This window comes from Vipera berus (genome assembly GCF_964194415.1).
Source record: "Vipera berus genome assembly, chromosome: 6".
Classification (NCBI taxonomy): Eukaryota; Metazoa; Chordata; class Lepidosauria; order Squamata; family Viperidae; genus Vipera; species Vipera berus.
The window spans coordinates 57,893,464-57,910,191 of record NC_138208.1 but is presented as its reverse complement, the minus strand read 5'-3'; the positions used below and the strand labels follow the sequence as shown (position 1 = coordinate 57,910,191).

At 39.8% G+C, this 16,728-nt stretch overlaps 2 protein-coding genes across 4 annotated transcripts in view; one reads left to right on the top strand and one right to left on the bottom strand.

Moving 5' to 3' along the window:
• Positions 1-497: 497 nt before the first annotated feature.
• Positions 498-15,197, top strand: ARL1 (ARF like GTPase 1). Its single transcript, XM_081331397.1, has 6 exons — positions 498-875; positions 2,666-2,803; positions 11,248-11,329; positions 11,797-11,908; positions 13,982-14,160; positions 14,901-15,197. Exons 1-6 carry the CDS (start codon positions 605-607, stop codon positions 14,929-14,931), a joined length of 813 nt encoding a protein of 270 aa, XP_081187523.1. The 5' UTR covers positions 498-604; the 3' UTR covers positions 14,932-15,197.
• Positions 15,198-15,936: 739 nt separating this feature from the next.
• UTP20 (UTP20 small subunit processome component) overlaps positions 15,937-16,728 on the bottom strand; it is an 88,834-nt gene continuing 88,042 nt past the window's right edge. For 2 of the 3 annotated variants that reach the window (XM_081331571.1, XM_081331572.1), the window contains one exon: positions 15,937-16,625. In XM_081331571.1, the coding sequence (XP_081187697.1) occupies positions 16,470-16,625 (156 nt within the window). In that variant the 3' untranslated portion in view covers positions 15,937-16,469. The remainder of the gene's footprint in view (positions 16,626-16,728) is intronic. The other variant, XM_081331573.1, reaches the window with a different exon arrangement.

The following is a 16,728-nucleotide window of genomic DNA, read 5'->3' as shown; positions in this document are numbered from 1 at the left end:
TAATTGCTTTCTGCAGTCCAGTTGCAAGTTTCTTCATACATACTTCGGATGGCCCAAAATCTCCAATCCTTTCGCCGCGGCCTCAAAACACTCCTTTTCCACCAGGCTGACCTGGACTGACAGGCATTTTAATTAATTATATTTACAATTTTTAATTTATTTTTAGGTTTCAATTTTAATTTATTGCACAGATGATTTTAACTTTATTTTTATCTTAATTTCTGTACTTATTATATGTTTTGTTGTTAGCCGCCCTGAGTCCTTCTGGAGATAGGGCGGGATATAAATCCCATCAATCAATAAATAAATCAATGTACCTGGAAATTTTCCACTTAAATATGCTGCTGCGCCGGGAATGAAACACCAAGTTTAGCAATAAACGCTACAACACTGCAGACCCGCAACCGTAGGTACCCAAAAACCGCAAATACGCCAGATGCTTTTTCCTCAAAAGCAGAAAACGCTTCCCGCCACTTCCTACCTGCCCGCTTCCTTCCTATCACCGGCTTTGCTCGGCACCACGTGATCCCGGAACTCGAACAGCCCCGGCCTCTCGGATCCCGCGCGCGAAATCTATCCCCGCCCACCAGCCCCATTTCTCCCAATGGGGAAGCCGAGAGAGGTTCTGTCGCTCTTGCTTTTGACCTCGCAGATTCGTCGCTTCGTCCTGAGTGGCTGCGCAAGCTTGGTTTGTGTCGAAAATCCTGTCCCGGGTTCGGGCCGTCATGGGGAACGTCGCGGGAGCCGACGTGGAAGCTGCTTCTCGCCGACTTCCGGGTGGACGCCGCCGGCAGCAACAGGCTCTGAGTGGGAGGAGGAGGACGGTTACCGGGAATCCGAGCGGAAAACAGCCCGGGAAACCTTTACCGCCATGGGTGAGGGAAGGGAGAAAGGCAGGACTTTGGCGAGGGCGGAGGTGGCGGCTGGAAGGGGAGGAAATCACGCAGATCCGAAAAAGGAGCGCGGGGGCGGTGGGGCAGGAGGGAGCGCGGGGTCCCGGGAAAGAGCGGGGTCCCGCGGGGAGGGGGGGGCGTCTCCGCGGCGCCCTTGAGGCTCTGGGCCAGGGGTCTTCAAACTTGGCCCTTTTATGACTTGTGGACTTCAACTCCCAGAATTCCTCAGCCAGCAAAGCTGGCTGAGGAATTCTGGGAGTTGAAGTCCACAAGTCATAAAAGGGCCAAGTTTGAAGACCCCTGCTCTGGGCTATTCCTGGGGCTGTCGGGCGACTGGATTCGCTCGCCCGGGAGCTTCCTGGAGGGGAAACTCGGGCGGCGTGGTGGGAATTTCCTTCCTGGAGTCGACTTCGAGGCCTGCGAAGCGACTCCCCTCCCCTTTTCTCGTCCTCATTCTCGCGCGCTATTCCCCTTCGGTTTCAAACCTGAGGTGAAATGGAGGGTAGCGGATACAATTTTCTCTGCTTGTAGACGGCAACGTGTCCAGGCTCTCGATTTCCCATTTCCCATTCAGAAGCTTTACCTTAAGGTCGGGTGCGACCCGCAGGGATATAAATTAATAATAATAAATTAATAATAATATATCTGTGTGTCGTCACTGAGCTTATAAATTTCAGCCGTCTCTGATGAGGAGGGCAAACCAGCTTGGAAACCCAAATTAAAACAAGATTAGGGGTACCACAGTCATTCCCCCACTCCTTGGCGCTAGAACAGTGTTTCTTCAACTTTTTTTGCTTTCACCACCCCTTCCCAATTTTTAAAACTATGGAGGACTCGTACATAAATAGCTTTAGTTTGTGTGAGCTATATTTGTTGGATATTTATCCTGTCTGTGGAGATTCTCAAGTCATTCAGGTCATGGTTGTCCCAAAGGTGCTTTTTCGGGAGGCAACTGGACTTCTTTTATTTATTTTTTTATTTTTTTAAATTTAATTTTTATACCGCCCTTCTCCCGAAGGACTCAGGGCGGTGTACAGGGCAATACAATAAAATACAATATATAAAAATTAAAAAAAAATTAAATACAACAGCCCAATTCAATAAATTAATACAAAGCGTTAAAATACCCCTAAACCCATCAGACCAGGCTGGCTTGTTCAAATAAATATGTTTTTAGGTCACGTCGGAAGGAGCGGTCGGGAGCCGTCAGGAGCTCCACCGGTAAACGGTTCCAAAGGTCTAGCGCGCCCACAGAGAACGCCCTCCCCCTGGGGGCTGCCAGTCGACACTCTTTGACCGACGGTACCCTAAGGAGGCCCTCTCTGTGGGAGCGCACTGGACGAAGGGAAGACGGTTCACTTCTCATCCAAAAAGCTTCTTCAACTCTTTGACTGGATGATGGGGAACAGAAGGATTCATATTCCTTACAGACAGCTGTTCATTTGCATTTGCAGCTGCCTGCAAGGAATATAAATCCTGCCATTCCCCACCATCCTGATCTTCATTGAAAGATCTTTGGAAATTATGAAATTACATTCACAAAAATACAAAATGGTGTGTAATGATACAGAAATTTCAACCTTTTAAGGTTACTGTGACTTGCTTTTGTATTGCATATGTGTAAGTATTAAAAAGGACAGCAAGGAGAAATATTGTTAAGATAAGCAGATGTCTTAGAAGTAAAATGTATTTCTCAGGAAAGCTTTAAAAATTATTAATTTGGAACAGTCTGTTATTGTAGTAAACTTTTAATAATGCTTGTTTTTTTATAGGTGGCTTTTTTTCAACAATCTTTTCCAGTTTGTTTGGTACACGGGAGATGAGAATTTTAATCCTGGGGTTAGATGGAGCAGGAAAGACCACAATTCTCTACAGGTTACAAGTTGGTGAAGTTGTAACTACCATTCCTAGTAAGTGTTTTTTTCCCTAAATGAACTGTGATTCATAGCATGTAATGCAATGTTCTTATCTCCTTTTATACGTAATTGAAGTGTCCTAAAATCTATTTCACCTTCCTTTACAATATGGGTTGCACAAAAAATTGTAAATATGTAATTTACTAAATATTATGAATATTACTAAAGGAAATTTTATAACATCTGAACAGAACAAATACCTCTCTGTATAGGGTATTTTTTCCTCCTATAAGGAAATTTAAGATTTTCCAATACTGGCTTTTCAGCTGTGTAATAAATTTATTTCCTTGTTGGATTTATATGCCACTGGAAACAGTGAACACTGAGTAGTGTACATTTCAGATATCTATTGACCAGTGTTATGGAATTTATTGTGCAGAGGTCTCCTTGTGCTACCAAAGAGTTGCACAGACAAGGAAGGGCACTGAGAGCAGTAAAAAATCACACACAGAAATACACTGAGTTCTAAAAGCAAAAAGTATTTTACTTTGAGGTGGTGTAAAAACAAAAATGCACAGTCAAAAATAAACAGTCCAAGTCATACACAATAGCAACAGTCCAAGGAGTAATCCAAACTACAAAGTCTTCTTACCGGTCCAGAGGTCAATACACAGTTCAGGTTTACAACAGTAGTAAACCAACAGCATAGCAAAAACAGTAATAGTAGAGATCAGTGAATTCAGAGAGAGAGAGAAGCTACGTTCCTAGCTTCCTCTTATGGCCATGAGAACACTTACACACCCATTGGCCAATTAACTTCTTAAAGCCATAGCATTATGGTTAATATATTTTCAACCCAACATTGTAGGCTAACACCATATGCCTAACATTCTCCCCTTTGGGTAGAATAATATATAACTCTTACAATCTTATGCACATTCTTTCACAATTAGCATTGTGTTTCACAGCACTTTGTACCTTCGTAAAATGGTCTGCAATATTTACATCAGATGGACAATACTCTAACTGTATTAATTTATCTTTGACACATTGTCTGACATTTAAATAACGAAGATCAGTATGTTTAGATCTTGTTCTTACTGCAGCATTATTAGCCATCTTTATTGCAGCTTGATTGTCCTCATACACAATAAATGGATCATTTACATTTAAACCCATATCTAACAATAATTGTTTGTACACTAGCAGTTCTGTACATAACACTGATAGACATGAAAATTCAGCCTCCATTGTAGATAAGCTTATGTGTTTTTGTCTAATAGACTTCCATCCAATTAAAGAATCACCCAACATTATAGCCAACCCTGAGGTAGATTTACGAGTGTTTGAATCAGAGGCAAAACTCGCATCTGCATATGCAGTAAGGATTAACTCACGATTTGGCTCTAGATATAACGAGTAGTGAATAGTTTGCTTCAAATACCTTAATACTCGTTTAGCTGATTGCCAGTGTCTAACAGTAGGATTATTGTTGTACCTAGCTAATTGATTTACACAGTAAGAAATATCAGGTCTAGTCCAATTACTCAGATACATAAGACTTCCTATCAAAGATTGGTACATAGTCTTATCAAATACAGGACTCTCAACATTAGTGTCCTTAAAATCCATAGCCATCGGAGTTTTTGCTGGTTTACACATTTCCATATTGTATCTCTTTAATAACTGAGATATCTTACTGGCTTGCGACACCTTAAAACCCCTATTCGTTTTCACAATATCTAACCCCAAATAGTGGCTTATTTCCCCAAGATTTCTAATTGTGAATTCAGTTTGCAATCTTGAAATGATAGTTTGTGCTTCTAACTCAGTTTTTGTTATTATTGCAATATCATCTGTGAATAATAAGAGAAAAGATAATGCTCCGTTGTGTTCATTGCAGCTTTCCATGATGCTTGTTCCTTTTCAGGATACATCCTGATCTCATCATAGTTAGATGGTACTGAACTAACTTGACATATTACACTGGCTTCATAGCGATCAGGTGGATGTCTGATGCGCGTTGAACGCCAAGGAATTACAGGGTTTTGAGTTTCTGACTCCTTTCCTTCCTCTGATTCATCTATTATCTCCCCTATCTCCTCTTCATCTTTTATATTTACAGGAGATGCATTATCATTACTAGTTACGTTATCAGAGGAGTCCTCAAACACTAGAGGATCAGTATTAACAGCTTCTTGCTCTAACCTATCCCAACCAACGTGCTCAAGGAATTTTGCACTAGCACTGTTATATACATTAGTTGTGCCTCGTTCCCAGAAACGATAGGATCTGTGATTAGCTTCATAACCTACGAAGTATAATTGCCTAGCCCTATGTTGGCCTTTACTCCTGAGTTGTGCAGGAATGTGGACCCAAGCTGGGGTGCCAAATGTGTGCAGGTAATCAAGGTTTGGTCTTCTACCATGCCATATAGTATATGGTATTTTACCAGTAGAAGTATTAACAACTATATTCAGAACATGGTTTGCACATTTTGCTGCCTCCCCCCACAGTCTATCTGTTAAGCCAGAATCTCTTAACATGGTTCTAATCATGGCTTGTAACGTTTGCCCACGTCTCTCAACAAAAGCATTATGTTGAGGCCTATATGGGGCTGAACGTTTATGCTCAATACCAGCTGATTGTAACATATCAACAAAACGCTTATTTGTAAATTCAGTACCATTATCAGTAATTATGCACTGAACCTTTCTCTTTGTTTTTCTCTCCACGAACTTCAGCCAGTTTGCAAATTGTTGGAAAGTATCTGCCTTTGACTTAAGCAGATAACAAAAACCATATCTAGAGTAGTGGTCCAATATACTTAAAATATAACATGACCCTCCTAAACTTGGTTTCATGGGTCCAATTAAATCAGCAAACACAACCTCCAAAGGTACAGTTGTTTTGTAGCTGTTTATCCTGTTTGCAGGAGTTGCCTTACTCTTTTCCTGATTACAGGCATTGCAATTCAAATACTTACTACATGGCTTCAGTGTAATTCCCTCTACTAACTCAACTGTTTTACGTAGTGAGTTAAAGTTTACATGCCCTAACCGCCTATGCAATAAATGTATACATTCATCATGTGGCTTCTTGTTCTCACATATCGAGTTAGCTTTAACTGTACTAACCTGGTTACTTGTGAGAACGAATAAACCATTTTTCAAATTAGCAGTTACACAGGTTCCATTCCTCTCAATAGTGCATTGCTCCCCTCTGAATGTTACCACAAACCCAACTTTAACCAATTCCCTTACAGATAACAGGTTGGATCTTAGTTTAGGTATATATAACATAGGTAACTGTTCATTAATGCATGGACAATAGGAATTACCTTCACCAGAGGCCTTCATCTTCCAACCATTGGCTAGTGAAACATATTGGTTGCTGTTTCTCAGATTAACAAACCTCTCTTTCACTTTAGTAATGCATTGTGAAGCCCCACTATCAACAACCCACAATTCATTGTTTCTGGATGTTGGTTCACCAGAAATAGCCAAACCAATGCCCTTCTTAGCCTTCCCACTGCTATTTACATTCTGTTTTCTTCCCTTTCTACAGAATTTGGCTATATGCCCTCTAGCCCCACAAGAAAAACATTTCTTGACGTTGTAAGCAGTGGTGAATGGCTGCTCCTCTCGTGGCTGTGTCTCTCTCAGCTGGTCTCTGTCACGCCTCCTTCTGGACTCTTCCAGCAGTCTCCCAGTAATGTTAGTTAATGTCAGTTCCTCTCTGGTCAGGACTTCCAAAGAAGAAACATACTCATCATAACTCTCATCCAAAGATGACAGAATAATGTAGACCTGATGCAACTCTGAAAAAATCAGCTCCTTTTCATGAAGCTCTTGAAAAATTGCCTTCATGTAATTTAAATGGGTCAGCATATCTCCATTCTTCTGCAGACGAGTCCTAAACAGCTTACGTGTAAGGTGTATATGTGCACCCACACTGTCACGAACATAAAGCCTTCGCAAAACACCCCAACACCTAGCAGCAGACTCCTCACCACGAATATGGACAAGCTGCTGGTCATTCAGTGTTAGTCCAATAATGCAAAGAGCTTTCTCGTTGCTACGTTTAAAGTTGTCTAACTTCTTTGCATCCTCTTCGTCATCTGGATCCCAAGCAGTAGTATCTGGTGGGTTATTTACAACAGCCCATAGTCCTTCCTTGCGCAAAAGCAAGCAGCATATTGTAGACCAGGAAACATAGTTTGTCCCATCCAACCGGGTTATCCAGGAGATGCCTGACAACAGTTCCTGTGCCATTTTACACCAAATAGCTAACACAAACTCAGCTAGCAATACTGTGTGTACTAACTCTCAGTACAGGCCTGGGCCCATAACCAGTGTTATGGAATTTATTGTGCAGAGGTCTCCTTGTGCTACCAAAGAGTTGCACAGACAAGGAAGGGCACTGAGAGCAGTAAAAAATCACACACAGAAATACACTGAGTTCTAAAAGCAAAAAGTATTTTACTTTGAGGTGGTGTAAAAACAAAAATGCACAGTCAAAAATAAACAGTCCAAGTCATACACAATAGCAACAGTCCAAGGAGTAATCCAAACTACAAAGTCTTCTTACCGGTCCAGAGGTCAATACACAGTTCAGGTTTACAACAGTAGTAAACCAACAGCATAGCAAAAACAGTAATAGTAGAGATCAGTGAATTCAGAGAGAGAGAGAAGCTACGTTCCTAGCTTCCTCTTATGGCCATGAGAACACTTACACACCCATTGGCCAATTAACTTCTTAAAGCCATAGCATTATGGTTAATATATTTTCAACCCAACATTGTAGGCTAACACCATATGCCTAACAACCAGGTTAAAGAATAATAAAATAATACAAAATTCGTAGTACATTGATACGTAAATTCTGGGAACAATACTTACATACTAGCATTTTATACAGTTTTTGTAAAACAATTACATTAATGAAATATTTCAAAACCAGGCAACAATGTAAAACCTCCAGCCAAGTTTGAAAGGCTTTCCTAAAAACCACTAGGATAACAACCAGTGAATTTTCAGCAGGTGCCGTTTTAGAAAAAGAAAGCAATATTTGAGTTCTTTCATGACATCTGCTGATGACATTACCCGTATGAAGGGATATAGAGAGAGCCTACATTACGATGTCATATTGGATGAACAGATATAATTGCAAATAAGCAAGCACTTGTATGAAAGCAGTAGTTGTATGTATGAAAGCATTTAGACACAGTTGCTATCTGTTCATTGAGCAGGAAGTCAAGGACACCTAAGTTCTATATGGGACAACATAGCCCATCCAGTAGTAAAGAATGAATCAGCCTAGAATCTGATAACTCTTCTGCAGCTGCCAATCCTGCCAAAAAGGGAAGGTTGTAGGTTATTCGATATTTACCGTGTTTTCCGGCGTATAAGACGACTTTTTAACCCATGAAAATCACCTCAAAAGTTGGGGGGTCGTCTTATACGCCCAGTCGCCTTATACGCCGGAAAATCAGTGGGTGGCGTCTGGCGGGAGCCGGCAGGGCAGTCCTGCGCACGCGCACACTCCCCGGCTGCTCCTTAGCAGCTGGGGAGTGCGCGCGTGTGCAGGACTGCCCTGCCGGCTCCCGTCCGACGCTCTTCCCTCTTGAGGCAGAGCAGCTGCTGCCTCAAGAGGGAAGAGCGAGCCGGCAGGGAAGTCCTGCAAACGCACGTGCACGCAGGACTTCCCTGCCGGCTCGCTCTTCCCTCTTGAGGCAGCAGCTGCCTCAAGAGGGAAGAGTGTCGGACGGGAGCCGGCAGGGAAGTCCTGCACACGCGCACGCAGGACTTCCCTGCCGGCTCGCTCTTCCCTCTTGAGGCAAAATCTCAGTATTTTTTTAAAAAATTGGCTTATTAAAACTTGGAGTACTTTTTGAAGTTGTTTAGCAAAGGAACATGGGTATCCATAGGGGCAGATGGCAGATCAATGTCACAACTGCAGTCCTATCCCTTCGGTATGCCTGGAGAAAATGGGTGGAGCTTCTATTGCAACCATACACCCACAATCATGTATACTTTGACACATCCACTTGGATGTTGCTGCAAAGAGGAGAAAAGGCAATTAGAAACCCTTACTCTCTAATAAACACATCCAATAATTAAACTAGCTAGTAAAACTATCTCAAAAGTTCAGTCTAATAGTTCAGGTAAAAGCAATCTGAAACAAATAAAGTTTCAAAGGCTCTTTAAAGAAGTTAGTTCTTCATACCTATCCTATTTTTCAAGATAAGCCTCGGGAAATGCAACTCAACCTTGATGCTAAATAGAATTCTTTACAGAATATGGCTCATATTTAAGTGATTGTCCACTAGGACCCCAAGATCCCTCTCACAGTTACTGCTATTGAACCAGGTTTCACCTAATCTGTACCTATCAATTTGATTTTTTCCTTCCTAAGTGTAAAACCTTACTTTTCTCTACATATGAAACATGGAGTCACCCTACTCTGGTCATCACTTTCCCCAAGATTTGCAAGGCACTCCTTCTGTAGTGGTTAAAACCTGGCTGTTCCAACAGGCAGTATTGATGATCAGGTTCAGACGTTGTTCCTTCTTGTAGTGGTGCTAAATCTATTATATTATGTCTTGACATTTAAGTACAACTGATCTGATTGGTTGTTATAGTTATTGATCTTGGCAAAGCATGGTTTTAATCCTGCTTATAAAGATACTGTGTATACATCTCATGGACTTGGTAAGAATTGCAGGGTCATAAAAGTCTTGTAAACAGACAAATAGCAAAGCAAAACAATACAAAGCAATGGTACAACCATGAAATGGTGTGAGAGTGAAATATCACAAAAGGCCAAAATAACATGTGTGAGAGGCACAAGAAAAGGCCTAGAGAAAATGTATAGATTCCTGCAAATAGATCTGCTCTATTCTTGCTTTACTTCAGAGATTGGCAGATGTTTTTTCCAAAGGGAGCAGGTACTGGAGACATGATCATCTAGCAATGAAAAAGAGGCTGCGGGCGGAGCTGCCCCGCCCTGCGCCGAATGGGAGAAGTTCAAGGCCTGGGGGGGAAGCAGGAGGGGCGCCGGCCGTGGCGGGGTGGCGGCTGCCCTCCAGCGTTGCCTGCCGCCCGGGAAACGCTGCGCCTCGGGGGCCGGCAGAAGCGCGGGAGCAGCGGGAGGGCCGGCGGGGCCAGTCGGGCCTTCGCCTCCTCTGCGACAGACAGGGAGGGCAGGGCATGTAAGTATTTTCTGGCGTTTAAGACAAAAAACCTTGAAAAACTTCTTAAAAGTAGGGGGTCGTCTTATACGCCGGGTCGTCTTATACGCCGGAAAATACGGTATTTGCTTTTATAGTCTCCCATCTCATTTATATGCATCTTGGCTTAGAAAAAATTAAAACAATATAAAACAGAACAATGGAAAAGTTTAAAAACAATACAAAAATCATATTAAAATCAACATAAATTTTATAAAATTTACAGCTGAGGTAATCATATCCACCAATAACCCTCACTACTGTTTTTGCTCTATCACTTGGATTCCCATGCTTCTTAGCAGAACCATGTTTTCAGAGTCTTTCAAAAAGCTAGTATGATTGGGTTAATTATCCAGAATTTCTTGAATACACAATGATTTGTTGAAAACAAGACATAGACTGCCTCTTTCAGGGAGACAGCAGTCTAAGGATATAATTACCTAGTCCAGCTTCTAGTCATCTTGAAGGCTTTCATCAACCAGCCTACAGACTACAGTTAATACACCAAAATCATGTCTATTTCCTCAGCATATACAAGTTCACATTCATTCAAGATAATTGAAAGTTGTGGTTTTGCTCACCTGGTCAGGACCTGCCAAAATCGAAGTGATTTTATTCTCCAGATGTCTAAAAATTCTTCACACAGCCCATCTTTCCCTAATAAAGTCCAATGCACCTTTAGATAGAGCTATATAGATACAGTGAGCAAATAAATATTGATGTCTTGGCTATGTTTTTAATAATATGGATATTCCTTGACTTATAACCACAATTGAGCTCAAAATTTCTATTGCTAAGCAAGACACTTAAGTGAGTTTTGCCCCATTTTACGACTTTTATTGCCACAGTTAAGTGAATCATTGCAGTTGTTAAGTTAGCAACATGATTGTTAAGTGAATCTGGCTTCCCCATTGACTTTGCTTGTCAGAAGGTCACAAAAGGTGATCGATCACATGATATGACACTGCAACCATCATAAATACTTCCCAGTTTTCAAGCATCCAAATTTTCATTACATGACCATGGGGATGCTGCAATGGTAATAAGCATGAAAAAGGGTTGTAAGTCTTTCAATTCCATGATGACTTCAATTGGTCACTAACGATTGGTTGTAAGTCCAGGATTACCCGTACTGAATATTCAGTAGTAATAAAAAAAATGGAAATTAAAAGAACATTCATGCAATATTTACTGGATTCAGACTACAAATAGAGTTGGATATCAGTTTGTTTCAAACAAGCTAGCGAAGTTTTTTTTTCTCTTTTAGCAATTGGTTTTAATGTTGAAACAGTCACCTACAAGAATCTAAAATTTCAAGTCTGGGACTTAGGAGGACAGACTAGCATCAGGTAAAATTATTCTGAACCACAGTCTTCTAAGTATTTCACTGAACGTTGTGATATTTTCACAGTTTACAAGAAAATTTCTATATATCAGGAAAAAATTCTTTGGGTTAGGTTTTGACACAGAGAGTAAGCTGTGAATAATTGTATCAATTTCTACAGATTTTGCCATTAAAGTTAAAAAAAATATTTTTAGGCTGTAAAATATATTGATGTATAAAGAACAACCTGAAATTTTAAGTACCTTTTGAAGAAACTGAAAGTGCTACCATAGTTGTTCAATTATAGATGTAGGATACTGGGGGGGGGCGGAATGTTTTATAAGCTTTTGGAATCTATGGTTTTGATATTGATACATTTTGTTTTAAACTCAAAACTTATAAAGCTTTGACTTTAGAACTACTAAGAAACACTCTTGAAGGCTATGAATTCTTTGATATAAGATACAATTTAAATTTTCTTTTCTTTTCTAGACCATATTGGCGATGTTATTATTCCAATACTGATGCAGTTATCTATGTAGTAGACAGCTGTGATAGAGACAGAATTGGAATTTCAAAATCTGAGCTTGTTGCCATGTTGGAGGTATGAAATAATAAAGTAGCTCTAGGTACTGCATTTAAGATTAGGCTCATAATTATGAAAAGGTGTCTTAACCTGATGCTATTCCTGTTTATTCATTTTCAACTAAAAATGATTTTTATTACTAATCCAGGCATCATTTTAGTTCACCCTTTAGATGAACTTAATTTATTCTTGGAGGCTTTGGACATATATTAATATCTGCTAATGTGTGATTCAGTATCGTCAGTATGCTGATGTTACCCAGTTATATCTTTCAACTCTGGGCCAGCCAATTGAGGCTATTGAGGTTCTGTTCTAATGCCTGGAGTCTTTTGAGTTAGGATGGGGAGGTACCATCTCCCATTCAGTCCCACCAAGATGTAGCGGCAGTTGGTGTTTTGACCACCCAGATCTGGGGATATTCCAACTTTGACTTTTGATAGTGTGGTACTTCCCCATTCAATGGTAGTACATGGTTTAGGAGTTTTGCTGGCCTTACAACTCCTACATCACGAGCAAGTGGTAGCTGTGGACAGAAAGATCTTTGCCCAGCTTCATCTGGTACACCAGTTGCACATTGATTTACTCACACCCTGGTCACCTCTTGGCTTAACTACTGCAATGTGCTCTGTGTGGAGCTGTCCTTGAAGACAACACAAGCTTCAGCTGGTCCAGAATGCAGTGACACAGGCAATGATGGACATGCCTCAGTACAGCCATGTAACATCTCTGCTTTGCCAACTGCACTGGTTGCCAGTTTGCTTCTGGATGTGATTCAAGGTGTTTTGTTGCTACCTATAACAACCTACATAACATAGGGTCTGCTTACTTGAGGGACTGCTTGTCTTCCATAGCATTTTTCCAGCCAGTTCGATTTGGCAGTTGGTGCAATCTAATTCCATCGATTAAACAATGCTTTCTTTTGGAACCCCGAAAGTGCATGTCAAGAGAGAGTGCAGTTTTCCCCAAGGTTTGAACAACCCCCACCGTGTTGGTATTTTGAAGGGCCCAGAAGACATGGCTCTAAATCTGGGCCTTTGATGAGGGCAATTGACTTCCTCTTCCTTGTTCCCATCATGGTTTTTCCTGCCCTTCTCCGTTCTTTTATTTTGTACAGTTTTTGTGTTTTTCTATTCTTTGTTTTTAAATGTATTGTAAATTTCCCAGAGACACTGGGAGTTTGGCAGCTAAATTTAATACTACTTATTCACTTTAGAATCATGCAAAAGAGAAAAAATAGAAATTTTGGTAATATGATTTTCTGTGCTCTCAGGCTAGGGGGGATAATCTCCTCCCCTCAACAGTTATAGATTCTAAGGGGAGGGAAGATTAATAAGAGCTCAATTTAGGCTTTATATAGAGAATCTGCAAATTACTGCAAATCGTGGACATAGCAAGGCTGATAAGAAAACCTTTGCTTTGTTGCTGAGAATGCTGTTGCTTGCCTGTTTGTTGTGGTAGAACTAAGGTGTTTGTCCAATCACACTTGCTAATAGTCACCTTTTTGGCCTAAACTCCAATCAGTTCCTTTTCAAACACAGGTAATCCTCAACATATAACCATTCCTTTAGTGACCAATTTAAGTTACAACAGCACTGCAAAAAGTGACTTATGACTGTTTTTTACACTTAGAACCGTCGCAGCATCCCCCACTGTCACATATTCAAAATTCAGATGCTTGGCAACCAACTCATATTTATGATGGTTGCAGCGTCCTGTGCTTATGTGATCACCTTTTGCGACCTTTTGATAAGCAAAGTCATTACGGAAGCCAGATTCACTTAACTGTGTTACTAACAACAGCTTCAGTGAGTCACTAAAACAATTGTGGCAAGAAAGGTTGTAAAATGGGGCAAAACTCATTTAAAAACTGTTGCTTAGCAACAAAAATTTTGGGCTCAATTGTCAATGTTGCTGTGAAAAGAAAAAATTAATTCTTTTACTAAATCTAACCCAGGTTGAGTAACTTGTAGATTCAAACATCCCCGCGCATTCTTTAACTGTCTTGGTGGCCCTGTGATTATTAAGCTGCTTCATAGTGGAAGTGTGATTTTCTATTGAAAATCTAATATAATCTATTGACTGCTCTTTTAGGAAGAAGAATTAAAGAAAGCCATTTTGGTGGTATTTGCAAATAAACAAGATATGGAACAAGCCATGACTCCTACAGAAATCGCAAATGCACTTGGACTCCCAGCTCTAAAAGACAGAAAATGGCAGATATTCAAAACTTCTGCAACCAAAGGCACTGGACTTGATGAGGCTATGGAGTGGTAAGTATTATTGTTCTGACTTCCTTTGAGATTATTTATTAGGACTGCAAAAAAGCTGATTAAGAGCCCATGGGGGTTGGCCGTGCTCATGTGGTGCCTAGCAGCAGTTCCTTGAAGTAATCTAATCTGAATCCACCATCACAGTAAGAGACTTGACTAATCTTGAAGTAGCACAAGTAATCCTCAACTTACAACAGTTCATTTAATGAACATTCAAAGATACAATGACACTGGAAAAAAAGACTTATGACCATTTTTCACACTTAGGACAGTTGCAGCATTCCCACGGTCACGTGATTTACATTTGGATGCTTGACAACTCGTTCATGTTTATGACAGTTGCAGTGTCCTGGGGTCATGTGACAAGCAAAATCAATGGGGAAGCCAGATTCACTCAACAACCATGTTACTAAGTCGTAAAATGGGGCAAAACTCACTTAACAAATTTCTCACTTACCACAGACATTTTGGGATCAATTGTGGTCATAGGTCAAAGAATGACCTTGTATAGAAGCTTACAGGAAAAGCCACGTTTCACTTAAGGAGATGCTAACAGGTGCTCCGTACATGCTGAGGCACATTCCAAATCACTTTTCCTTCTCTAAATCTGTGCATAGTATGGTAATAGTATAGTATGTCCTAGTGCATACTATGGAAACCCAGAGTACGTAAAGATGAATTTATTATTTTACTTTTAAAATGTTTGATTTTTAAATTTCAAAACAATCTTATTTTTTCAGGCTGGTTGAGACCTTGAAGAGCAGACAGTGAAACAGACTTGAAGTTTTCTTCATTGGTTATGTGAATAAATGCAATGCTGTAAATAGGATTGACAGATTATCTTTTGGGAAAAAAATGGTGTTCCTGTGCAATCACTCTGAAAGTTTGCATACTATATTTACTTCACATCTTGTGTAGGTTACATAACATCAATTTTTATGATACTCAGTACTGAATATTGGCTAGAAAAATTGGAATAAATCTTTATTTTAAGTGTCTGAAACTATTTAACACTAATAAATATTTAACTGTCTACATTTTTGTCTCATGCTAGTTATCTGTAAGGTATTGAAAGTGAATTAGACAAGGCACAATTTTTTGTGTAACCTAAAAGTCAGGAATACTGGATGAAGCTGTGAAAGTTTATGTGGGTTTTTAAAAATTGCTTAAATCATCACATACTTGCACTTGTTCCTTAGGGGAAAACTGTAAGTCAAAAATCACCTTGATCCTTACATTTCCTTTAAGAAAAGATACGTGTCTTGCAGAGAGATGGGAATGGCTTCCTAGTATTTTCACAGTATCAAGTCTCCTTTATTATACAGAAAAACACAGGAATAGAAACCCCTTTCATGGAGCCAACAGTGTTATTAGAAGTCAAATGTCCTAAAAGTTCTAGGATCTGTATAAAGTGTGTCAATAGTTCAGTTTAAAATGAAAACCCAAGTTCATAGATCATACTAAAGCAAAAAGATCGTTTTCAACTTAATACCAGTGGCACCTGCAGGGTGCATGACTCGTATACAAATGAGACAGAGCTCACCTCCCGACACTGTCACTGCTATCTTGCCTGTTCTGGCACGCACAATAAATCCCGCTACTTAGTGCAAGCCGGTGGCTTGTCAGCAAATCATGACTTGGCAAACTATGCACTGAATTTGACCTAGTAATTTTAAGCTTAAAATCAGAATCCAGCATGTTTTCTGTAATGTTGGAAGAACTGGTACAGTGTCCAGTTTAAAGAAAATTAGGTGACACAAGTGGAAAAATATAACATTTCACCAAATCAACTTTAATGCTACCAAATGGTACCAAAATAACTAGCACACAGTTATGAATAATTTTTTTTAATCATGTTTAATAAAAAAACATTTACCACAAGCTGTACATTAACATACAATAAGCTCTGGACAACTAAAATGGCTGAGAACTCTCCATCCTTAATCACAAGCCTTCTTCTCACTGAAATGATTGAAATTTTTACAGATTTCTCAATTCTAGTTGAACAAGATTTACAAAGAATAAAAATTATAAATATTTAGAAAGTCCTGTAGGTGTATCTTTCTGAAATCAGAAGTATGGTTTCCTGAAACCATCTCAAAGCTTAAAAGCCCATAAGGTGATAGTTAAGCCTCTGCTATATACTGCCTTTTAATCCACAGAAATACAGATTCTTAGGTAGAGTTTTAGTTGATAAAAGCTGTTGAATCTATTGTTCTTATTTTGTTAAAATCACATAAAACATTTTCTGCCTTTTAAACAAACATGAAAGATTAAATGTTATTTATAAAAAGTTATGTAATAGAGTTTTACTCAACCATTGCCAAGTCCTTTAATGCATGGCTTCTTTGTTTTTTGGCTTTGTAACCAGGCCGTAGATATTCTATTTTTCTCTTCTTTGCTTCAATTTTGTTCTTATGCCTCTTTAACTTCCTCTTGGCAGCAATCTCAGGATTAGCAACAGCCTAATGGAAAACAAAGAATCGTAGTATATTGATATTCTCATATGCTTCACATCTTCTGAAATTGCTTAGTTGTAATAAAACCTCTCCTGATAAATGAGATGGT

Bases quoted from the DNA above. Each gene is read 5' to 3' on its own strand.
- ARL1 (XM_081331397.1), top strand. From the start codon at position 605: ATGGGGAAGCCGAGAGAGGTTCTGTCGCTCTTGCTTTTGACCTCGCAG. The intron at 11,330-11,796 runs GTAAAATTATTC...TTTCTTTTCTAG, and splicing joins GGAGGACAGACTAGCATCAG to ACCATATTGGCGATGTTATT. The intron at 11,909-13,981 runs GTATGAAATAAT...CTGCTCTTTTAG, and splicing joins AGCTTGTTGCCATGTTGGAG to GAAGAAGAATTAAAGAAAGC.